The sequence below is a fragment of the Entelurus aequoreus genome, linkage group LG12 (assembly GCF_033978785.1).
Source record: "Entelurus aequoreus isolate RoL-2023_Sb linkage group LG12, RoL_Eaeq_v1.1, whole genome shotgun sequence".
NCBI classification, from domain to species: Eukaryota; Metazoa; Chordata; class Actinopteri; order Syngnathiformes; family Syngnathidae; genus Entelurus; species Entelurus aequoreus.
Window position 1 is genome coordinate 36,167,448 of NC_084742.1, and position 25,201 is coordinate 36,192,648.

Consider the following 25,201-nt stretch of genomic DNA (forward strand, 5'->3'; position numbering starts at 1 on the left):
AGTATAAGTCGCACCGGCCGAAAATGCATAATAAAGAAGGAAAAAAACATATATACGTTTTTTTTATGTAGGATATATAGGATATATAGCTGGAGTATAAGTCGCATTTTTGGGGGAAATTTATTTGATAAAACCCAACACCAAGAATAGACATTTGAAAGGCAATTTAAAATAAATAAAGAATAGTGAACAACAGGCTGAATAAGTGTACGTTATATGAGGCATAAATAACCAACTGAGAACGTGCCTGGTATGTTAACGTAACATATTATGGTAAGAGTCATTCAAATAACTATAACATATAGAACATGCTATACGTTTACCAAACAATGAATCTGTCACTCGTAATCGCTAAATCCCATGAAATCTTATACGTCCAGTATCTTACGTGAATGAGCTAAATAATATTATTTGATAATTTACGGTAATGTGTTAATAATTTCACACATAAGTCGCTCCTGAGTATAAGTCGCACCAAACTATGAAAAAAACTGCGACTTATAGTCGGAAAAATACGGTAAATCAACTTTGAACCCGGTAACTCTGCCTTACAAAACAAGGATTTACTCTGTGATGGAGCAGGAAGCGGCTAGGTTTGTGTTTGCGCTAAAATTTCATAAGAAGCGCTCTGTCATTTGACATTTTAGGAGCCCTTTGTGCAAAACTTTGCTTTGTGCACAGCGCGTGTTCTGTCTTAAGGGGGGCGGGGGGCCTGATCGTTTGGTTAGGGCTTCCTCTGCGCCACAAAGAAATGACTCTCCAGAGCATATTTTGTGGCGAATAATGTGTACTTGTTCATAATTAAGCTGGGTATCCACCAGATGCTATTCATACAACTTATTTACTTATTACTTACTCAAAAAAGGTCGGCAATGTTATTCTTGTTTTTTCTTAAGCTGCTGCACGTCCCCTAAAGTCTTCAGTTCATGGTTGTGTTCCCTTTATTGATCTGCGTGTGTTTGCTGGGCGCAGAGACAGCTGATGGAAAGCCTGCGCAAGAAGCTGGGGGTGTTGAGGGAAGCCCAGCGTGGACTTCAGGACGACATCCGTGCCAACGCGCAGCTGGGCGAGGAGGTAGAGAGCATGGCCGTGGCCGCGTGCAAGGCCAACGAGGTGGACAAGTTTCGCATGTTCATCGGCGACCTGGACAAGGTTGTCAGCCTGCTGCTGTCGCTGTCGGCCCGCCTGCTCAGGGTGGAGACCACGTTGGACACGCTGGACCCGGACACCGAAGAAGATGAGAGGGTGAGGAAGCGGGTCAGGCAATACTCCTTGTGTAAAACATTGATGTTGAACTTCTCTTCAATGGCTGTTGTGTAGCTCCCCCTGCTGGAGAAGAAGCGCCAGCTCATGAGGCAGCTGTCAGAGGCCCAGGACCTGAAGGACCACGTCGACCGCAGGGAGCAGGCTGTCAGCCGGGCCCTGGCCCGCTGTCTCTCCCCGGACCAGCACAGAGACTACAGGTACTAAACACCATCGACATTTTTTCCAGATGAGTACTTTCGTTTTACCCGCGTTTGTCTCCCTCAGCCACTTTGTGAAAATGAAAGCCGCCCTGCTGGTGGAGCAGAAACAGCTGGAAGACAAGATCCGGCTAGGAGAGGAGCAGCTAAGGGGACTGAGGGAGAGTCTGGGGCTTGGCCTTGGTCTGGGAATGGGAATGTCCATGGGGTATGGGCAATACTGACTAAATCTCTTTTAACAGCACAAATGTAAATATGTCTGAGGTGCTTGCAACAAATGAGACCTCGAGGTTCCTGGACCAAAACGTGACCGCGTCAACATCTTAAAAGCCCTGAGGTTGCCATGCGCACAATCAAGAGTCCAAACGATCTTGAATTGGAGCCTCTTCGCCACTTCAAAACCATGTTTACTTACCATGATGTGCCTGGAACATGCACTGTGAGACACGTACACGTAAGTCGACCTCACTACCAAAGAGGGTTTGATGTGGTGCTTCATATCAAGAAAAAGATCTGCAGCATTATTTTGTGTTCTGTTGCTGGCTGACACTCTAATCAATGATTTGTTCCCTCCATAACATCACGTTCTGTATGTATACTGCAGCTGTTACATTTACTGTGTGGAGTTTGAAACTCCGGTCACACGCATGTACAGAAAACCCTGGGGTATACATTGTGTACATAGTGGATTTCAATAGACTGGAATGGCTTGTATGATATGATCAGAAAAACTATGTATATTTGGAACTTTTGTCAATTCCATTTTAGATCAAACCTTTTTTTTTAACTGCACAAATGTACAGAAAGAAGCTTGGCCTAGACGGAATTGAGCAATGAAGAAATTAAGGCAGAGTTTGTGTCCCCTGAGTTTGTTATTCAGCCTTCATCATCCATTAAACTTTGACAAAGTGCCTGCTGTCGTCCTGTTCCTCCACCTCTTGGTTATTTGTGATCCGGGCCAAAGTCCCCCTGAGCTTTAAGCACCAGCACTGACCCTTAGACCGAGGCAGTTATAGTTTCAGTAAATCAACTTTGGGAGGTATTTTTGAGGTGACTTGTTGAACAAATGGGCTCTTTACGCCAAGATTTGCACTCATTTTTCTGTGTATTTGCATTTTAAAAAATACTATTTCCGGAAGGTGCTGTAAATAATAGTGTTTTCAACTCCCCGCAGACGTCGTTGCGGTGATGTATGCACCTCTTGTGTGTATTGTGCTGAATGTTATACCCCCCACGTGTGGCGACGGCATTCCTTTATTCAGAGGCGGGGGGCACTTAAGTAAATATGGCCGAGGCCAAACAAAGGTTGCTGGATGATCTGAGCTCTGCAGGAGACTGAAGACCCATTCAAGGGGAAGCGTGCTATTTCTTTACGTCATCGTAGCACTTAAAACGTCCAGTCCGACTTTTAGGAGTAGTGATTATTCTAATATATTAATGCTTTAAACTCCAAACCTAATGACTTTCTCTGGGAAATTAACAATCAGGCACAATTCCAAACAAGATGGCCTTTCTAATAGCATGAAATTGCTGGCTGCTTTTATAGTTTCCCTCCGATAATGAATTCAGCAGTACTTCTGCAAAAGGCCTAGAGGTGGCATTATGAAGCAAGCTGGGAGGAAGGAGGCCCTCTAAAAACAAGAATCTGTGGGAAGCGGGCTCAGAAATGTTTATAGTGGGCTGCAAGGAAGAAAACTGGGTGCTTGACAGCTTGGGAAAAAGAGCAAGGCTCAATAACAAAAACATGATGACTATTATGCTATCTATTATTGTTGTTTCATGTTTATCCTCATCAATTAGTTTTACAGTTTCTTCCAGGATTAACCCTGCGTAAACAACAAAGAATACAATATCAAATTTGATCCATCATGTTTACTGCTTACCTGTCAACATTCATCCATCCATTTCCTACCGCGTGTCCCTTTTGGGGTCGCGGGGGGTCGCTGGAGTCTATCTCAGCTGCATTCGGGCGGTAGGCGGGGTACACCCTGGACAAGTCGCCACCTCATCACAGGGCCAACACAGATAGACAGACAACATTCACACTCACATTCACACACTAGGGACCATTTAGTGTTGCCAATCAACCTATCCCCAGGTGCATGTCTTTGGAGGTGGGAGGAAGCCGGAGTACCCGGAGGGAACCCACACAGTCACGGGGAGAACATGCAAACTCCACACAGAAAGATCCCGAGCGCAGGACCTTCGTGTTGTGAGGCAGATGCATTAACCCCTCTTACACCGTGTTGCCTGTGAACATGTGCTTTTGAAAATAGGGGAAGCCTCAGTGTCCTTGCCGAGTGTCACCTGCAATACCCAAAAGGTTTTAGCTTTTTTGGGGGCGGGGGAAGCGTCCTCATCAGAATGAGTCAATCATAATGAAAATGTAGCAGGATATTGAAACTCTGGCGCCCCATTAGAAATGGTCAAACATTTACACAACGACATAATGTCTTTTAAAATGTCCCGCACCCTGCTGCTAATGACATTTTGTGTATAATAAGTGGCTATATGATTTCAAGTCCATTTGTTTTTACTTGATTTCATTCTCCACAACCACTTCTTTGGATAATTTATTTAATGTATTTATTTATGTGTTTATTTGAATGGGACAGTACAAATAAACATTGCTACCCATAGGTAATCGATGTCAAAGTGCATAAGACTTTTAGCCACAGGCTAATTTGCAACCCTCGTCCCCGATTAGGCTTTTAAAGAAAAGTTGAGAAAAGTGAAAAACACATACAAAAGGATTAAGACAAGTACAGAATGAAAAATACATTGCAAATAATTGGCCCCATTTGTCCACACTACATTCAGTTAGTGCTCACACTTCTGATTTTCCTTAAGCCATTTTTTCAGTTTTGTGGAGAAAAGTTTAATGTCCGACTGTGACTTTAACTCCAGTGGCAAAGAGTTCCACAGATGTGAGGCCTTCACTGAAAACGCAGACTGACCCAGAGTGGTCCGGCACCTTTTCACTCTACAGCTTAGATCATGTAGACCTATGTTCTATTTTCATATACATTGTCAACATTTTGCATGATACCCGAAACTACTCTTATTAAATATCAAGGGATAATCGGCACTTTTAAGAAACATTTGCACATTTAGTCTTTCTTCATTGGAGGGTGAAACAGCGGCGAGTTGTAGCTTATACATTTATGGACAAACGCTGTTGATCCCAAAGGAAATTGTTCAACGGCTCACTTTCAAAAGCACTACAAAAGAGGAACAATTTAATCGATTAAACTGGAGTAAACAATAACAACCAAAAGTGTTAGAATACAATAAGAAGACAATATCATGGGTAGACTATTAGGTTTGCATAGTTACAAATAATCAATAATTTAAAGTTTATTTATATAGCCCTTAATCTCTTCATGTCTCAAAGGGCTACACAAACCACAATGACATCCTCGGCTCAGATCCCACATCAGGGCAAGAAAAAACTCAAACCAATGGGATACAATGTGAAACCTTGGAGGAGTACTGGAGCCCGAATAGAAAACGCTCTATAGCCCGCAGAGATTTTCGGCTCTGGGAATCACTAATAAGCCGGAGTTCTTAGAATGCAGATTTCTGGCCGGGACATATGGTACAATACATTCAGCAAGATAGGATGGAGCTAGACCGTTTAGTATTTTATACGTAAGTAGTAAAACCTTAATGTTGCATCTTAAGTGCACAGGAAGCCAGTGCAGGTGAGCCAGTATAGACGTAATATGATCAAACGTTCTTGTTCTTGTCAAATAAGCAAAGAAACATAATTACAAATAGACATGGAATGAATAAAATAAAAAGTAAATACAAGTGAAAGTATACGCTGGAACAAATAAATCAAGGCATAGTTTGATACTGTCCTACTCCACATGTCCATTCTGTCATGGTGACATATCAAATAAGATCAAATATTTACAAAAATGTAAATATATATTGGTTAAGCATGACACATTCAGTTACGGTATTGAAGTGCATTTCTGGTTTTTCTTGTCACCTTCTCCTGGGCAGAAGGGCGACACGGCAGTGCGGCTGGATCAAAAGAGATGTCGGAGATGCTTTGCTGAACAAAAAGTTGCTTGATTACAAGGGAGCGTCATTATTCAGGACTGCAGTACCCGGAGGAGGTTAAATAAAAAAAATTAGGCCCTCCTAACCCGGAGAGGCCAAACCACAGTCTTATATTCCTTCTCCCTGTGTCTGGGTGTGTGTTAATTCAGAAGAACACAACCTGACCTTGTAAGGAGATGTTCATGTGAAAGTATCTTCAAAACAGCTCATTTAAGTCATAACTTAAATGTTGGCTTTGAGCTAGACAGGTAGTCTCTTCTCAAGGATAGGGCTATCACTTTTGCATTCCGAAGTCCCAATTAGAGCCTCTTTTTCCAACGAGAAATTATCCAATCCACCTGCGAATATCAACACTAAGGGGCCTTATCTTATTATGTGCTCAAACTGAAATACCACTATTTAATTAAACTTGGTGGTTTCCCTTCTCCAAGTTGGATATAAATCTTCACCATAAGCAAAACATGATATGAGTTAATTAATTCACTTAAGTATCAACTGTATCATGTTGCTAAATGAATGTCCACCACATGTGCTTGTTGATGCTACATTAGCCTGCTGTCATTGTCCACCCCATAGACATAATAAAAGGGTTCATAAATAAGAAAATGTTATAGTATGTGTGTGGTACACCCTGTCAGCACGCCTCCCATGACAGGAAGGACGTATGCATAGTTCAGGCCAGGGATTCTGAACCTTTTAGACCTCGGGGCCCAACCTTTCCACTGGAGAGGGGCCAGAGGCCCACTAAAATATTAACGCTGAATGAGTAATCTTACTCTTGATTTTAATCCTATTCAATAGTTATATCTAAACTACTAACAGTTTAACAGGATAAACCTCGTCAAATTATATGAAACCATGTGTTAATCACAAAGATTATTAATCAGGCTGATTACAAAAATAAATATTAATAGAATATACCGCAATAGATAGCACTCAAAAACTGATGAAAAATAAATGTACACAATGTACATTTATTATTACATAATATTATATTGTTAATATTATATTATTACACAAATGTACACAGTGCTAAAATATATACATTCTAACTAAATTAATAATAATAATATATGTTTCTTAAATAATATTAAAACTAGTGCAAATAAAAATATAGCTTTGCCACTTTAGTCGTAATTTTTGCGCTTAAAAAACCCTTGGCTGCACAACCTGCCAACACCTACACTCTTCCACATGTGGGGTCAAAAATGACCCCAATCAAAATCGATGCGTTTTTGCAATAAACTGGGTTGTTATTCTTTAAAATCTTACACGGTGAGTTGTAATATTCTCATAATTGGTATCCCTCATAAAACATGTTTGTGACATAAGGCAGTTTGCATTTTTAGTTATGTTTTCATTCATTTTAAGAACTTGCAGTTTTTGTATCACTACCCACTCTTCAAAAATTACCGCAAGCAGTTCCTATGGAATCCTCTATGAACCTTTAATTCAAAGCAACTCTGACGGCCCCACTTACACATCTGATGTCACATCTGATGCAACTTTGACTGTCAATACTGTCCCACTTACACATCTGCTATCATCGCTCACATCTGATGCAACTTTGACTGTCAATACTGTCCCACTTACACATCTGATGTCATCGCTCACATCTGCTGCAACTTTGACTGTCAATACTGTCCCATCTACACATCTGATGTCATTGCTCACATCTGATGCAACTTTGACTGTCAATACTGTCCCACCTACACATCTGATGTCATCGCTCACATCTGATGCAACTTTGACTGTCAATACTGTCCCACTTACACATCTGATGCAACTTTGACTGTCAATACTGTCCCACTTACACATCTGATGTCATCACTCACATCTGATACAACTTTGACTGTCAATACTGTCCCACTTACACATCTGATGCAACTTTGACTGTCAATACTGTCCCACTTACACATCTGATGTCATCGCTCACATCTGATGCAACTTTGACTGTCAATACTGTCCCACTTACACATCTGATGTCAGCAGTCTCACCACCCAGGAGGTCATTTTTACACAGCAACATACATGTCAATAGGTATTCAGATGTCCGATTAAGGTTAAGATGGCCCTTTTGTTTTCCTTTGTCACTACTAGTGAGTTGTACAATTCTTTAGTTCAGAATAAAACAAAAGAATATTTGGTTTGAATGCTAACACTCTGGATTTATAAATGTGAAATTAACCTAAAAGACATACAGCAACAGTGTTATTGCATTCTCCAACACTTGATTAAAATTACAATGTAAAAACAAAACCTTTTTTTTTTTTTTTTACTCAAAAATTGTATGTTAAGTATTAAACAGAATAAATGAAACTTCAGTTCAAAACAATTGGGATAAGGGACAATCAAAAACAAATGGGTAATTGATTCTTTTTCAGTATGACAAAATGTGCATTCTCGAAACATCTTGTATGAACTTGGATAAATATGAGTTAGATGGGTAAAATATATGAGTTATTTGGACGTGTACTTATTTTGTTTTTATTTGGGATGACAAATGTGTTATGTTCAGTCCAAATGTTCCTGAAATCAATATGAGGGAATTAGTTCCTTTAGAATGCAACAGCCTTTGGTGGACAACTTTTATTCAAATCCAGAGAATTTCCTATGTGTTTGTTGTTACATTTTAGATGTAGGAAGTTTCTCCCAGCTATCATTAAGCCTGGTAAAACACCTTTGTGCTCTTCATACTGCGGAGAAGATTTAACTAGCTGAAGAAAATGCTATTTATCACTTTGTTATAGTCAATAATACTCATGTAAATATTATGTTTGTCAATAAATAGAATATAATCAAAAGATGTTCCAATTCCTGTCAAAAATATTTGAGAAAACATTTTTACATTTTTCCAACGCATTGTTTGTGAAACAGTATCTTGTTTCTGTTTAATATGTATTATTGCCTTTATATGGGGAGAAGTTGTGTTTATAGGCCAACTTCTAAGGAATCCAGAGCTTGTTTGTGAAAATGATAGATAACTTAATGGCTAATTTAGAACACTTAAAATCACAACTTGGTATAAACCTGAGGCAACCACATTTTTCAAATAAGAGGTTGGGGAAAAACAAACCAGTGTTTTTTTTTTGTCAGACATCAGACATTTTTTCATTCATTTGATTTTGAACACATGGTTAACAGTTTCAAAGTGTATAGCATTGAAACCAGTGGTGTGCCGTCAGAGCCAGCAAGGCCTTCTCTGCTGGCCGAACATAAATCATGCTCATAGATTAATAAAAGTTCATTTTATTTTTAATTTAATTTCTATAAAGATATAAAAGTATTCATCATATTCTCTTCATGGCATATTAGGCTCCAGTGTTGCTGTTTTTACGTAAGCTGTTTTCTTTTTATATCCAATCAGTATTCAGCTAGCTTGTTGCCAGCGCTGTGTGAATTCTGCCGGAGGCCTTCTGAACCTGTGCAGTTTAACGAACGGAGGACATTCAGTTAACAGAGGGTTGCGATAGCCGATCAGATTACAAGTTGTTGACAGTAGCCCGTCTAGATAGCCTTACGTTGAATGTGACTGTGATTAGATGCTCACTTGTCATTCCCAAGTATCCAATCACAAGTTGTGATTTACGAAAGCAGAAAGTTATACCTGGAGTTATACCCGGCCAGCGGAGAAATCAGCGGCACTCACTTTTTTAACCAACAAAGAAGCAGAGCAAAAAGTTGATTAGGTGGCAGATACACATTTACAAGGGCATTTTCAAGAAGGATATTTAAAGAGAAACTAGATCTTGCGAAACGAGGTCGGCCGACCCCGATCTAATCTATCACATATCGACTTCCATCCATCCATTTTCTACCACTTGTCCCTCTCTATCGACTCGTTGATAGTAATTCCAAAATCTCAAAGCGAGTTTTTAACAATAATTCCACCAACGGATTGCTTATCTGTTTCATGTTTCACACTTCTTCCTATTAATTACCAAACCAGAAGCATTTGAAAAGGCCTGCAAACCCTCTAAAATGGCTCTGCTGGTCATTTTGAAGAAAGATGCAACGGTCGTTGGCTGATTAATCCACAACAAAGTCAGCCATCCGCTGAGTCTTTACTTCCTCATTCGGGCTCTGCGGATATGAACAAAATGATTGGCTGATTTGGCTGTCAATCTGAGATTTTGGGACATTCCCTTTCCGATTTATGGAATTGTAAGTTCTTTCGGCTTTTGTTTTTGTGTTTTCTGAACATGTAAAGTGTTTTGTATTTTGTTTTTGTGTTTTCTGAAATTGAAAAGTGTTTTGGGTCCATGTACCTTCCGTTCATTCTATTTCCAATTCTTAAATGCAAATCAAAAAACTAAATTAGGGCCGTTTTTCGATTTTTTATTATTATATGGCAGATTTTAAAACAAACAAAAAAGGGTTCATTTTCATTAAAATATTGCCAAAAAATAGACTTTTGTGCTGCATGTTTTCCTTTTATGGATTTTTATTTTTTCAGATAAACACAAAAATTCGATTTATGTTCATCCAAAATGCAAAAATGCGTGATTATCTTTGTGATGACAAATTGAACAGGAAGTAGTATTTTAGCTTTTCCTATGCGTTTAGCATGTTTTTAGCATAACGGTAACATATTTGTTCAGCAGGAGTCTTATTGTCGTTTTTGAAAAAAAGTGTCATTAAATAGTTGTCCAACTTTTGTTTCAGAAATGAAAATAGAAAAAATGGCCCGAAATTAGTTTTTTTGATTTGCATTTAATAATAACAATAATACATTTTATTTGGTATAGCGCTTTTCAGAGTACTCAAAGACGCTTTACAGTATTAAAAAAATAAAAATAAATAAATACATGTTTAAGAATTTAAGAATTGGAAATAGAATGACCGGAAGGTACAAGGACCGTTGCTGAGTATTAAACTCTGCGACTGTTTTTTTCGGATATTGACCACGTTGGGGTTCCGGTCAGAGAACACACAGTCATCATTTGGACTCCTCCAACTTTAATGGTGCATATTGGTGTAGGTTCATTTAGTTAGTTAGTTAGTTAGTATATCGTCAAAGACTAGAGCACCGATTAACGTAGCAGAGAAAACAAGTCAGCACACATTAACACACGTCAAAAGGGAAGCGGAAGTGACCCCTACAGGAAGGAAGCGGAAGTGACACGGTCATGAAATGCTTCAAAATAAAGTATCTGAAAACGTAGATAAACATGTAGAATTCTTAACAACCGTTTTGTATTTTGTTTTTTCTGAAATTTAAAAGTGTTTTGTCTTATTTTTTTGAAAATGTGAAGTGTTTAGTTTTTCGTTATTTTTTTTGGTGAAATTCTAAGTTGTTTTGGGTCTTTGTACCCTCCGTTCATTCTATTTCAAATTCTTAAATGCAATTCAAAAAACTAATTTCGGACCATTTTTTCTATTTTCATTTCTGAAACAAAAGTTGAACAACTATTTAATTATTATTTTTTTTAAACGACAATAGGACGCCTGCTGAACAAAGATGTTACTGTTATGCTAAACACATGCTAAAGGCAAAGGAAAAGGCTAAAATACCGCTTCCGGTTCAATTTGTCATCACACAGATAACCACGCATTTTGGATAAACATGAATTGGATTTTTGTGTTTATCTGGAAAAATTCAAATCTGTAAAAGGAAAAAAGCATAAAATAAAATGTTATGGCAATATTTTAATGAAAATCCACCCTTTTTTGTTTGTTTTTTTAAATCTGCCGTATATAGTAAAAATCGAAAAACGGCCCTAACTTTGTTTTTTGATTTGCATTTCAGAATTGGAAATAGAATGAACGGAGGACACACGGACCGTTTTGGCTGTTCTTTTGTTTTGTTTTTGTAATTGTAATTTTTTTCATCAAGTATTAGTGTTTTGCACTTCCGGGCCATCGTACTTTGTTCTGGCTTGACCACCTGTCCCTCAAAATGAGCCTGGTGAAGTTCAATGAAAAAATCTCACATTTTTTGGGGCATTTAATAATGATATTGAACGAGAGAGCGATGGAAAAGACCGGCAAAAACGGGAGCGTTGCCAGGTATGTGTTGATATAATGAATAAGATACAAGCCACAATGAACGGGCGCATAGACAATGGCCGGTGAGTCGTTCTGCTCCACTGACCTAGTTGGACTCTGTTTTTAGTCAATCGCTCTTTTCCTGTCGTCTCGTCGAGTCTATGGAGGAGCAGCTTTTCCACAAGTTACCTTCAGAATAAAGCGAGTATACAATACGCTGACTACAAATGAAATATTTAAAATAAGAATGTTTACCGTTTAATTAATATTTAATATATATGTTTATTATATATGTTTGTCGATACGACAATAAAATCCAAGGTTGGCTCGAAATCAAGTGGATAGTTTCACCAGCGGAAGCGGAACTTCAGCTAGTTTGACGCTAGGTGTTAGCAGCCCGAAGTAGCAAAACAACGCCGAAGCGGACTATTCCACTCTTTTTTACCCCCTCAAATATGAGAGGAACCTACTACTATTCGGAACGCTAACTCGTTTTTAGGGAGACGCGTGACTACATCTGAGCTGCCAAAGTTGACACTTCAGTTGGTTTTATTGGTGTTGACCAAGAGGCTCTAATCCGAGTCACAAGACTTCACCGGCAGTCTTCTTCAGGTAAACTCGGCATTTGAACGCACCATTCATCCCTCGGCTCTACCTGCAAATAGTCGCATGTTCGTTTATAATTTGGGCGACTAGATTAGGAGACACACACTCATGCAAACACACACACGCCGAAGGAGGAGCGCAGCGCGATTTAAATATTTGCCAAAAATGTCCCGGAAGTGGAGACACTCTGTCATCGAAGCTGGCGACAGTCAGCACAGTCCAGCAACTCTCGCCACAAGAATGACGTCAATATGAGTCACTTCTGGTCTTACTGGCGTCGTAGACATGGTGCGGTTGGAGGTAACACCACCGGGGAGTTCAACGTGAGTCTCTTCGGACATTAAAGTGTGTGTGTCTCTCTTAACAGGCGGGACGGTGATGGGGCACCGAGTGGGTTACAGTGGTGGAGGAGGAGGTGGCAGCAGTGAAGACGACGATGATGAGATGGTGGACATCGCCGGGGCAACGCTGGACTTGTCTTCCACGGATGACGTCCCCCCACTCAGTCCAGGTAATAACACTCTAAAAACTTACTGTAACTTGTTCTTGGGATACATTTTAATACTCTAAAACAGGGGGTGTCAAACTCACTTTAGATCGGGGGCCACACAGAGAAAAATCTACTCCCAAGTGGGCCCGGGCTGGTGAAATCACGACACGATAACTTAAAAATAAAGACAACCTCAGATTGTTTTCTTTGTTTAAAAATAGAACAAGCGCATTTTGAAAATGTACAAATCATAATGTTGTTGTTTTTTTACACTTACATGTTGCAGTTAACAGTTTTCTATCTTTATTTGTCATTATTTATACTTTCTGAATAAATGATGTGATAATGTTCATCAGTCAACTTATTGGTGTTCATTTATAATCTATCAAGGTAAAAAAATAATATCAAAATCAAATTACAGAATGTTATTTATGTAGTTTGCTCATTTTCCTCGTCTCATGTACTAACATCATGGTTTTTTTTTGTGTTTTTTTTTACATATGTATCATAATCTACAAAGATACAAAGACTTGCTGTTGCGGCATCTAGTGGACCCATTTAGAACAGCAGTTTCTTTCATTCAAAAATGTTGGCGCATTTTTATACTTAGCAAAGTCATCCATAGCCTTACGTTTGACACCCATGCTCTAAAAGCTCATTGAAGATCCTCTTTAGCGCACGAGTAATCTACTGTATTTAATTATTCTGCAAAAACACAAGTCCAAAGATCCTCTCTGTATGACAAGTGTTCTCCTATAGGACCTACTGCAAAAACATTTGTCAAAGTTTGTCATCTTTATTACGGGTGCGCTCGGCTGTTTTTAATAATCTGCAAAAAAAGCTTGTTGAAGATCCTTTTTATTACAGGAGCAATTTGCTGTTTTTAGGAATCTACTGCAAATATCCTCTTTATGGCAGGAGCGTTGAGGTTTTTAAGGCCCTAGTGGAAAAAAACACTAGAATCTTTATGACGGAGGTGCTTTGTTGTTTTTAAGGTCTGCTGAAAAAAAAACCTTGTCAAAAATCATTTGACAGAAGCTGTTTGCTTTTTTTGAGGACCTACTACAAAAAATACAAGTCAAACATAATCTTTATTATAGGAACATTTTGCTGATTTTAAGAATCTGCTGCAATGATGTCAGCATTATTATCATAGCAAATGCTGAAGAGGCCAGTGTACCTGATGTAGTGTCGTGTTGAATGCTGCTGCAATGACAGGAAATGAGCAAGTACTTTCATTCTGTGGCAACTTTTTAAACACTTTTTACAAAGTTGGTCTGTACGTGACCAAGAAGTACACGTTCACTGATAAGAAGTTTGCGTGTGTGTGTGACATGCCCTTACTAAGTCATGGTCATGCATCTGAATAATCAGTTACTCCGAGTGCTTGCCTTCAATCATTCTTTACTGCCTTATGGTAGCTCATCTTAATTTTCCTTATGTATTGTTTGTTACGTTTTAGCTAAGATATTTGCTATAGCGCCCTATGTCGCGTTTGCATGTATTTTTTTTCCAATAACTGTTTATATTTGTACCCTCTGTGGAGAAAAAAGAAAAAAAAATAAGTTGTTCAAAATATATTAATCTACATATAGACCTTCAGGGCTCTTCAGCTGCTATCTTGGGTTTTTATTTCGTTTCCACCTCCCTAAGTTGTTTTCCTATAAATCATGTTGCCGAACAGGTCTGACACTTAGAGCTTGTACAACCTGTTGTGCGTTCCTTAGCATGTGAGAATACAGAAGTGCCATTGTTTAGCCTGAGGATGTTTTATCCTGGACATATGGCAGAGAACAATGATTCCAATCCAATCCCCTTTTAGCACTATTAACAACAAAACTGTCTCCAGAGTGCTGCACATACAAAAGAAACCATAAAAGTTACTTGATACGTGATTTGATGTGTTCTAATAGAATATTATGATCCACAGTATCGAAAGCAGCGCTGAGGTCAAGTAGCAGCAAAACAGCATCCATAGTTAACAGATGACAACAGTGAGGGCCGTCTCAGTAGAGTGATCTGCCCTCAACCCGACTGAAAGGGTTCACAAAAAATGTTTACATGCTAATTATTCATTGAGCTGCTGTGAAAAAATGTTTTCAAGAATTTTTGAGATAAACAGGAGGTGTGACACAGGCCTGTAGTTTAGCAGGTCAGAATCGAGGTTAGATCTTTTAAGCAGAGGATGAATGACCGCTATTTTGAATGCTATGGGAGTAGTACCAGAGGAAAGTGGTAAGTTAATATTTCGCACTGATGGTCCTACTATTACAAACAGCTCCTTGATGAGTTTCCCAGGAAGTGGGTCAAGTAGACATGTTTGTTTTGCCCGATGCCTGTAATGTTACTTCTTCAAATTGAGAAAGATTATTTTGGAGGGCATTTGCCATAACGCATACATTCTTGTCTTTGTTTATAGGACCCGGTTGGAGATGTGAAGTGGTGTCTTTAATCTCTTTTCTAATCAGCTCAATTTTCTTAGAAAATAAATGCATAAAGTCATCAGACGAGAGGGTGGAGCTACTGGGAGAAGACCCGATGCTCCTGTGTTAAACAAATATTTAGGATTTATTATATTGAGGTGGATGTGATTACAGTAATAATTACTTTTAGCTAAGGCAAGAGCATGTTTATAGGTTATTAAACTATCACTCCATGCCAAACGTCACACGCCATTTGCGTTCCAGCTTTTTACATGATAAAGAACTCTGGTTTCTTCCATGAACCAGGGGGTATGCCTCTTAGGGGCTTTTTTTAGTTTTAACAGTGCTATGTTATCAATGGCCTTGCGTAAAGTGAATGGTTGTGCACCAACGCTTCCCATCCAACCTGATTTAGCTTGAGAGGCGCTGCAAAGAAGAACGGGCGGAACTGCCCAAAGACATGTGTGCCAAGCTTGTGGCGTTGTATTCAAAAAGACTTGAGATGGTTTGCTGCCAAAGGTGCGTCAGCAAAGTATTGAGCAAAGGCTGTGAATACTTATGTACGTGTGATTTCTTAGTTGTTTTTTCATACATTCGCAAAACCCCTAAAAAAACCTTTCGAATTATGATTATTGTGTATTGTTTGTAGAATTTTGAGGACAAAAATGAATGTATTCAGTTTTGGAGTAAGGCAGTAGTATAACAAAATGTGGAAAGAGTGAAACGCTGTGAATACTTTCCAAATGCACTATATGAAAACTTTTTCCGGATGCAGTGTATGAAAACTCCATTGTAATAGATGCCATTTTTTCACATTCAACTATTAAGGAGCAGGACATGAGGACACGAATGTTATCAACACTACCATAGCTATGTGAGCTACAATGCTAACATTACTGTCATAGTTGAACAATGACATTATGCGAGGCGAGCCCAGTCGCTGGAAAAAATACAAAATGATCAAACTCATGACTGTAGCATACTGAGAAATAGTTGGTAGAGATGTTTTTTTTAATTAGATTTGAAGCAAAGCCTGGCCCTTTTACAAAGTGGTGTGTGTTCATCTGGCAAGGGGCGGGTTGGAGATGGCAGCATGTCCACGAGGAATGACGTCTTTTCTTCATAATGTCATGGAAAGCCATTCGAGGTTCTCTTCTCTCAAAAGTGGAACAAACAAGTGAGGGAGGTAATACATTTTGTTCATCTTTGGTGTTAGATTTTCATACATATTCTAGAAGACAATTTGAGTGGAGTCGTTTTTATTTAGTTTAGATAAACGTAACCTTCAGAAGCTGTTACCAACATCCAAAGGTTATATTACCCACAAAAAACGCCTACAAGCCAATCAATATTTGTGTCGGCCAATCAAGAAAGACCGAACATGCGCAACTCTGCCAATTACTGCTGCCAGCGTTCACATTCTCTGGATAGAGCAGAAGCATTCCGTCCAGTTGTGGTTCTGTTAGCTCTGTTTGAGACCGAGACATGGATTGGAAGTGCTGGAGCAAGCAACTGCTGGAGGAGGAACTGGGAGAATGTGGTGAGTAGAAAGACGGGCGGAAGAAGGCTGATAATAGGTGAACTCTGCACTCTCCAATGAGGTGCAAAGGTCATTAAGTCTCATGACGATCATGAAGGGCTGCCGGTCTTTCTCTTTTTGATGTTTTGGTACAAACATGCTGTGTTTTTAGCGGATCTGACCTGTCCAGGTGAATGACTTCATAGGCTTTCAATTTCAATTCATTTAGGGTAGCCTCTTGAAATGTAGCATCTCATTTTCAAAGAGGTCTCTATACAAATACAGAAAACATACAATGCAATAAAACACAAAAATTACACTGCTCTACCCCTTCCACATCACTCTTGCAATTTCAAGGATTATGTGTAATCAAAGTCAACATATTGTGAACTGAATTGTTGCGCATAGAAGATTAAGAAGAGCTCTGGCAGTTTTATGGGATATTTTGCTTCGATGTCTGCTTAAAGAACATGTCTGTGGGCGAGCAGTCGTACACAGTGGTACTGGAACTTTCACTTGAGTTCTTAACACATTATTTTCACCTATTTTCTGCTCTGTTGTCAATTATTTATTTTGTAACCGTCTATTTTGGCAAATAATTATGACGATTATTACTTTTTGATAACATTCTGGTCGGATCAATGCGACCTGAGCGCGGCAGTGTTCAAATTAAGGATGCATCGCAAAGATATTTGATTTATTTTCATATACGAAAGAGGCGTGGGTTGGATATTAAAAATTTGGAATTGCACTGTTCACACTGACATGAAAAAATCAGATACAGGTCGCATATGGGCAAAAAATCGGAATTGACCTGCATTATGAACAAGGCAGAGATGAACATGACAGAATGAACATTATTAGGGTATACATTAATGAAAATAATAAAAGAAGTCGCCCTAAAACGAACCTTGTGGGACACCTCTATCAACTAACATTTGACAGGATTGACGATTATTGACAGAATATTGATATATACTGTGAAGATACGAGTTAAACTAAAGGACATCATTTTGACTCAGTCCAATATGATGCAGTTTGTCCAGAAAATAAAGTTCGACCATATCAAAAGCCTTTGATAAATCAATGAAAATTGCACCTATAAGTTGGCCAATGTCAGCTGCAGAAAACAAGTTATTTTCAAATCTAAGAAGAGTTGTATTTGTAAAAAAATTAGAACAAAATCCAGTTTGACATGGAGATAAATTATTAGCTTGAGTGACAATTAAATATTTGATGAAAAATAAGTGTTTCAGAAACTTTTGCAATTACAAAAATTGTGCTATTGTTATTTGCATCAGTTAGGTCTCCACCTTTAAAAAGAGGATCAACTCAAGCACTTTTCCATAAGGAGAGAAAAATGTGTGGACAAAGAGGGATTAAATACATCAGCCAAAGGATACATCAGTATGTAAACAGCAAGTTTCATAATTTTTGCTTCAGGACCAGCACTACAACTCTCTTTCAACTCACAAATGGCATTATACACATCAAGAGGCGTAATTTTCCTGAAAAAAAAAATTTGGATGTTCAGCCATGGAATAAGGTGTAATATGCAGTGTCCGAGAAACAGATGAGAAGTGTTCATTAAAAGCCTTAGAGATTGGAGCGGGAACGGAGATAGTGTTATTGTTGATATGAAGCTGATTAATAGAGCTTTTGTTGCCTTTGTTAAGAATATTAATCTAGTGTCTCCAAAATTGCAGAGGGTTGGGTACATTTTGAGAAAATTTATTATCAAAAGAAGATTTAGCATTCCTTGATTTGGTTTTACATCAGTTCCTTAAAACAGTGTTTTTCAATCACGGTGCCACGGCACACTAGTAGATACAGTCTGGTGTGCCGTGGAAGATTATCTAATTTCACCTACTTGGGTTAAAAATATTTTTTGCGTACCAGTAATTATAGTCTGCAAAGGATGTGTTGTTGTTGAGTGTCGGTACTGTCTAGAGCGCGGCAGAGTAACTGTGTAATACTCTTCCATATCAGTAGATGGCAGCCGGTAGCTAATTGCTTTGTAGATGTCGGAAACAGCGGGAGGCAGCGTGCAGGTCAAAAGGTATCTAATGCTTAAACCAAAAATAAACAAAAGGTGAGGGCCCCTAAGAAAAGGCATTGAAGCTTAGGGAAGGCTATGCAGAACGAAACTAAAACTGAACTGGCTACAAAGTAAACAAAAACAGAATGCTGGACGACAGCAAAGACTAACTGTGGAGCAAAGACAGCGTCCACAATGTACAACCGAACATGACATGACAATCAAAGATGTCCCCACATAGAAGGATAAAAACAACTGTAATATTCTTGATTGCTAAAACAAAGTAGATGCAGGAAATATCGCTCAAAGGAAGACATGAAACTGCTACAGGAAAATACCAAAAAAAGAAAAAGCCACCAAAATAGGAGCGGAAGACAAGAACTAAAACACTACACACAGGAAAACAGCAAAAAACTCTGCGATGTGACAGGTCGTGACAGTACACCTATGTTGAGACAAGAGCTATAGTGATGCATGGTTGGTTATGGTTTGAATTCATATCCATATGCCTCCGGATTTTTTCAACGCAAAAAATGTGCCTTGGCTCAAAAAAGGTTGAAAAACTGCCAAACACTGCCTTAAAAGTCTGTATTCTTTTCAATGGTTGAAAGGGACACACAGTAGTACCTGGATGGATGGATGGACGGATGAGTGATTTTTCGCCCATGCCTTATCACTCTCTTTGAAGAGGCCTATAAGGTCAGAGTTTATCCAGGGAAGATGTGAGCCTTTAAAGGTGAACTGCAATTTTTTGGGAATTTTGCCTATAATTCACAATCATTATGACAGACATGACAACAGATAGATTTTTTTTTTAATGCATTCTAAATATTAAATGAACTATAAAATAATATAAAATAAAAGTCCGCTTACAGCGGAGCCAATGGGAGGTCCTCGATTTCGCCCATAAAATCCAATGAATATCCATCACAGAACTGCCAACAATACACCATTTACTTTATTTATTATTTATTTAGCCTTTATTTAACCAGGTAAAAATCCCATTGAGATCAAGGATCTCTTTTCCAAGGGAGACCTGGCCAAGAGGGCAGCAGCAAGGTTACATTAAAAACAGTAAACAACACATAAAACATCACATTTATAACATTAAAACTTGCTCACATGACAGATGTGCATACAGACAAGGTAGACTGCAGTCCTTTCACAGAAGCTTTAAACTCATTCAATGTAACAAGGGTTTGAAGTTTAATATTCGATTGTAGGTTATTCCAAGCCTTCGGTGCTGAAAACCTAAATGCTTTCTTGCCCAGTTCAGTTCTTACTTTGGGGACGACAAATTGCAGAACATTCATTGAACGAAGATTGTGACTTCCTTGTTTCTTTGTTAAAAGACTAGACAGATACATTTTGAGACTTCTAAGCGCTAACGCAGACAAACTATTTATAGCTCTCAAAGTCTGCAGTTAGCAGAACTCAGTGATTAACAAAAAGAACATGTGCCGCGTATGCTTAAAATCAAAATACGTAAATATTAAATATTATTAATGTTCCTGTTACTACATTACATATTACATGACATAATGTATATAAAACCCTAATGGAGGTGTTTGGATGTTTTTTAGGGGCTTTATAGGCAGAATTGAACGGCTCCCACATTCTCCAAATTAAGTAGACTTTTTATGGCATTTATTTAATATTTACAATGCATTAAAAAAAAAAACACATCAAGTCTCTCATAATGATTGTGAACGATATACTTTTTTTTTATTTTTAAGTGCACTTAAGTTCTCTTCACAATTTTTGGAATATTCTTTGGTCAAATTCAGTTAAAACTACTTTCATATGGAACATGTGTGTGCTCTGCATCAATAACTGTTTTTTGTTGAAAAAATGAAAATCGATTATTTGAACAAATCGATCTAGTTTCCCCTTAGCCCCGGGAGACAAAACAAATCCTGCTGCATAAACATTTTCTTTAGAAGTGAAGCAAGATGGCAAAGATAGCTAGCCAAGCAACATTGATTGATTGAAACTTTTATTAGTAGATTACACTACATTACATATTCCGTACAATTGACCACTAAATGGTAACACCCGAATACGTTTTTCAACTTGTTTAAGTCGGTGTCCACGTTAATCATCCATCCATCCATCCCTTTTCTACCGCTTGTCCCTATTCATGGTAATTAATCAATTCATGGTAAAAAATACTGCAAGCCATGCATTGGCGACATCAATCTACAGAAATCTCCAGAGCACATAGAATGCACAAAAGTGCAAAATATAATATTATGCTAAATCAAAAATAAACAAAGTTCCGTTCATTAAAGAGTGTCCTGAATCAGATATTTGAGACAGTCACGTGAGCGACAGGTGACGTCAGGAGTCAGTTTACGGCAAACAAAAATTCAAGCGATGTAGTCGTAGCACGTTGTAAATAAATGAAAAAGTTCAAAGAAGTATTTCAGAGGGAGCAAGGAAAAAAAGAAGATTGCAGAATAAAAGTCATTAAAAGCATTTGGCGATGCTTGAGAAAAATAGTCCGCTAAATAAACGACAATAGGGAGGAAAGGATCTCCAGGTACCCACAACCCTATCATGGCGGTCGTGAAGAAGAGTTAGCCTCTTCTCGATATCGGAAAAATGTGGTTTCCCTCCCACCATCACTCTCATAGTAGTGACACAACTAAGAATATTTTAAAGTCAGCAGCACGGCATTTTCATTAACGGAATCGAACCGACGCCATTTGTGCACGATGTCTACCTGGACCCGGGCATCCTTGCGCCTAAGATCACGGGAAATGTTCAACTTGTTTTGGAAGCGTAAGAAGTTGACCAAAATGAGTCAAATAAACAATCTGTTGCCGGCGGCGAAGTTGTCCTTGCCGAGGAGTAGCGGGATGAAGTCACTGATAAAAGCAATCATGTCCTGTCCTTGAAACGAAGGTTCGAAAAACGAACGGCCTCTGTTCAGCTTTTAATTTCAGGTATGCGGTTTCTTTTTTAGGTCAGCAATGTTTGTCTTCGTTAGAATCGAGTCACGTGTTCACTGGAAGTTGCTAATGCTCCTTGAATGTTGTTCAGACCAGCTTGAAGGGTCTCGTATGCTTTTTTTCCTCATCCTAACGAGACATCACTTCAGCTTTGAAGCTCGCCAATGCGTCACAAAGCAATGCAACTTCGGTTCGTTGCATGGTGAGCGTCGAACAATTTAAGTCGTCAGATGGTAAAAATAGCTAGCTGCAACTTAAAAAAGTTAAAAAAAAACACCCCACAATAACTTTGGGTGAGGCCATATATAATCGATTTAAAGACGCAGACTGAGGTGAGGTTACTAGCGTTCAGGCACCTGTGGCCATCTTGTCTGACCTTTTCTGTATTGCCAATGTCGTCTTTCTTTTAACGAGAACGGGCTGCCTAAGACAAAGTTTGCTAACTTTAAAACCGGTTGCAAAATTCAATTGCATTGGGGAAATAGTTCTAGCAGACACGTCATTTTGTATCATGTGCTTATTTATCGCTAATGCTTGTTCAATGAGGAAAAAGAGGACACTAAACTGATTGATTGATTGAAACTTTTATTTGTAGATTGCACTGTGAAGTACATATTCCGTACAATTGACCACTAAATGGTAACACCCGAATACGTTTTTCAACTTGTTTAAGTCGGGGTCCACTTAAATTGATTCATTATACAGATGTATACTATCATCATAATACAGTCATCACACAAGATAATCATCAGAGTATATACATTGAATTGTTTACATTATTTACAATCCGGGGTGTGAGATATGGAGGGGGGTTAGGTTTGGTTGGTATCAACACTTCAGTCATCAACAATCAACATCAACAATTGCATCATCAGAGAAATGGACATTGAAACAGTGTAGGGCTGACTTGGTAGGATATGTACAGCAAGTAGTGGACACAGAGAGAGATCAGAAAGTATAAGAAAAAGTGTCTACATTTGATTATTTACATTTGATTATTTACAATCCGAAGAGGTATGATGTGGAAGGGAGGGTGGTAGTTTAGGGTTGTAGTTGCCTGGAGGTGTTCTTTTAGTGCGGTTTTGAAGGAGGATAGAGATGCCCTTTCTTTTACACCTGTTGGGAGTGTATTCCATATTGATGTGGCATATAAAGAGAATGAGTTAAGACCTTTGTTAGTTCGGAATCTGGGTTTAACGTGGTTAGTGGAGCTCCCTCTGGTGTTGTGGTTATGGCGGTCATTTACGTTAAGGAAATCGTTTGACATGTACTTCGGTATCAGGGAGGTGTAGCGGATTTTATAGATTAGGCTCAGTGCAAGTTGTTTTACTCTGTCCTCCACCCTGAGCCAGCCCACTTTGGAGAAGTGGGTAGGAGTGAGGTGGGATCTGGGGTGGAGGTCTAGAAGTAATCTGACTAGCTTGTTCTGGGATTTATAAATAGTTGATTTATATAGGCTAGTAAGGTAAAGTTTTGTACCTGAAATCAACTATTTATAAATACACATTAGTAGGCTAAATGAACCTCTTTAACATATTGTTCTGGGATGTTTGGAGTCTAGATTTGAGGGTTTTGGAGGTGCTAGGGTACCAGGAGGTGCATGCGTAATCGAAAAAGGGTTGAACGAGAGTTCCCGCTAGAATCTTCATGGTGCTTTTGTTGACCAGAGAGGAGATTCTATAGAGAAATCTCGTTCTCTAACACCCTCCCCTTTCCACATCCCACCTCCCCGGATTGTAAATAATCAAATGTAAATAATCAAATGTATATACTTGTTCTTATGCTTTCTGATCTCTCTATGGCCACTACTTGCTGTACATATCCTACCAAGTCAGACCTACAATGTTTCAATGTCCATTTCTCTGATGATGCAATTGTTGATGACCGAAGTGCTGATATCAACCAAACCTACCCCCCCGCCCCCCTCCACATCCCACACCCCGGATTGTAAATAATGTAAATAATTCAATGTATATACCGGTACTCTGATGATTAAGTTGTGTGATGACTGCATTATGATTAAAGTTAAATTACCAATGATTGTCACACACACACTAAATGTGGCGATATTTGTCCTCTGCATTTGACCCATCCCCTTGTTCACCCCCTGGGAGGTGAGGGTAGCAGTGGGCAGCAGCGGTGCCGCACCCGGGAATAATTTTCGGTGATTTAACCCCCAATTCCAACCCTTGATGCCGAGTGTCAAGCAGGGAGGTAATGGATCTCATTTTTATAGTCTTTGGTATGAACTCACAACCTACCGATCTCAGGGCGGACACTCTAACCACTAGGCCACTGAGTAGTATATATTTGTACCATGAATTGAATTAAGTGGACCCCAACTTAAACAAGCTGAAAAACTTATTCGGGTGTTACCATTTAGTGGTCAATTGTACGGAATATGTACTGTACTGTGCAATCTACTAATAAAAGTCTCAATCAATCCAAAAAACACCACAGCAAACAAGACTGGAACAAGGTGTGTTGTTGTTATGGCCACTAAGCACCACCTCCTTCCCTCTTACTCCCCCAGGAGGTTACGAGGAGTACAACGGCAACAGCAGAGGTGACGCTATGAACGGCATTGGCCCCAGCAAGCTCGTGGACCCACTGGAGGACCCGCTGCCCGGCGTGGGCACCTACGAGGACTTCAACACCATCGACTGGGTCCGGGAAAAGAGAAAGGACCGCGATCGACACCGCAGGGTAGCTTTGTTAATCATGCAGTCCAGTGCACACTGCAGGGGGGCGGGTTCTGTATTCTTTAACCAAATCTGCACAAAAGTGTTGGGGCTGTTCGGTCTTCTTCCTTTGCCTCACCCTCCTACTATCGAGTCAACTGTTTATGCATAATTCTACTTAGTTGCAAACAAATGATAACTTTCTGGTAGATGAGCAGCTACAGTTGTTTTTCTACTTTGCAGATCACCAACAAGAGCAAGCAGTCCACTTGGGCTCTCCTGGTCAGCATCAGTGACGCCTTCTCTGGATGGCTGCTCATGCTGCTGGTGGGACTCATGTCAGGTAAAGTGCAACAACACACGCACACAGCATGTGCAAACCCAAAATGTGTGCACAGCTGCACACTACTTCCGATAAGTCCAGAAATGGATATGGTTCTGTCAAGAGAAATAGAGCTACAGAGCTAAATTCCTCCCTGCTTTTGCCCTCTTGTGCATATTGGGCACTATTCTCCCGTTTGCGATGACATGTTTTTTTTTACGACCTTAAAGGGGAACTGCACCTTTTTTGGAATTTTACCTTTTGTTCATAATCATTATAAATGACATGACGACGGACGTATATATTTTTAATGCATTCTAACTCTTAAATAAACGTAAATAAAAATCCGCCTACAGCGGCGCCAATGAGATGTCCTTTATTCCGCCCATAAAATCCAATAAAACATCCAAAAAGCGCCAACAATGCTTTACTTACATTTTGTGACTTGAATATTAACCAAGTATTAGTGATATGATTATAAGCGCTAACGCAGAAACTATTTATAGCGGTGCCGTGATCACTGCCGTGTGTGCCGTTGTTTACATCGAGTGGTAAGCTGCTTCCTTAGCTCGTGAAAGTTGATTCTAGATCAGGGGTGTCAAACGTACGGCACGCAGGCCGTATCTGGGCCGAGAACAAGTTTAGT

The 25,201-nt window shown here is 39.2% G+C and overlaps 2 protein-coding genes across 5 annotated transcripts in view; both read left to right on the plus strand.

Annotated features, from left to right (window-relative positions):
* shroom4 (shroom family member 4) overlaps positions 1–2,374 on the plus strand; it is a 53,727-nt gene extending 51,353 nt beyond the window's left edge. For all 4 annotated transcript variants that reach the window (XM_062065894.1, XM_062065895.1, XM_062065896.1 and 1 more), the window contains 3 exons: positions 973–1,245; positions 1,321–1,463; positions 1,531–2,374. In XM_062065894.1, the coding sequence (XP_061921878.1) occupies positions 973–1,245; positions 1,321–1,463; positions 1,531–1,687 (573 nt within the window). In that variant the 3' untranslated portion in view covers positions 1,688–2,374. The remainder of the gene's footprint in view (positions 1–972; positions 1,246–1,320; positions 1,464–1,530) is intronic.
* A 9,782-nt stretch (positions 2,375–12,156) lies between these two features.
* Positions 12,157–25,201, plus strand: part of LOC133662163 (H(+)/Cl(-) exchange transporter 5-like) — a 28,505-nt gene continuing 15,460 nt past the window's right edge. Inside the window, 4 exon segments of the mRNA XM_062065898.1 lie at positions 12,157–12,428; positions 12,496–12,639; positions 24,086–24,258; positions 24,477–24,576. Of these exon segments, the coding sequence (XP_061921882.1) occupies positions 12,380–12,428; positions 12,496–12,639; positions 24,086–24,258; positions 24,477–24,576 (466 nt within the window). The 5' untranslated portion in view covers positions 12,157–12,379.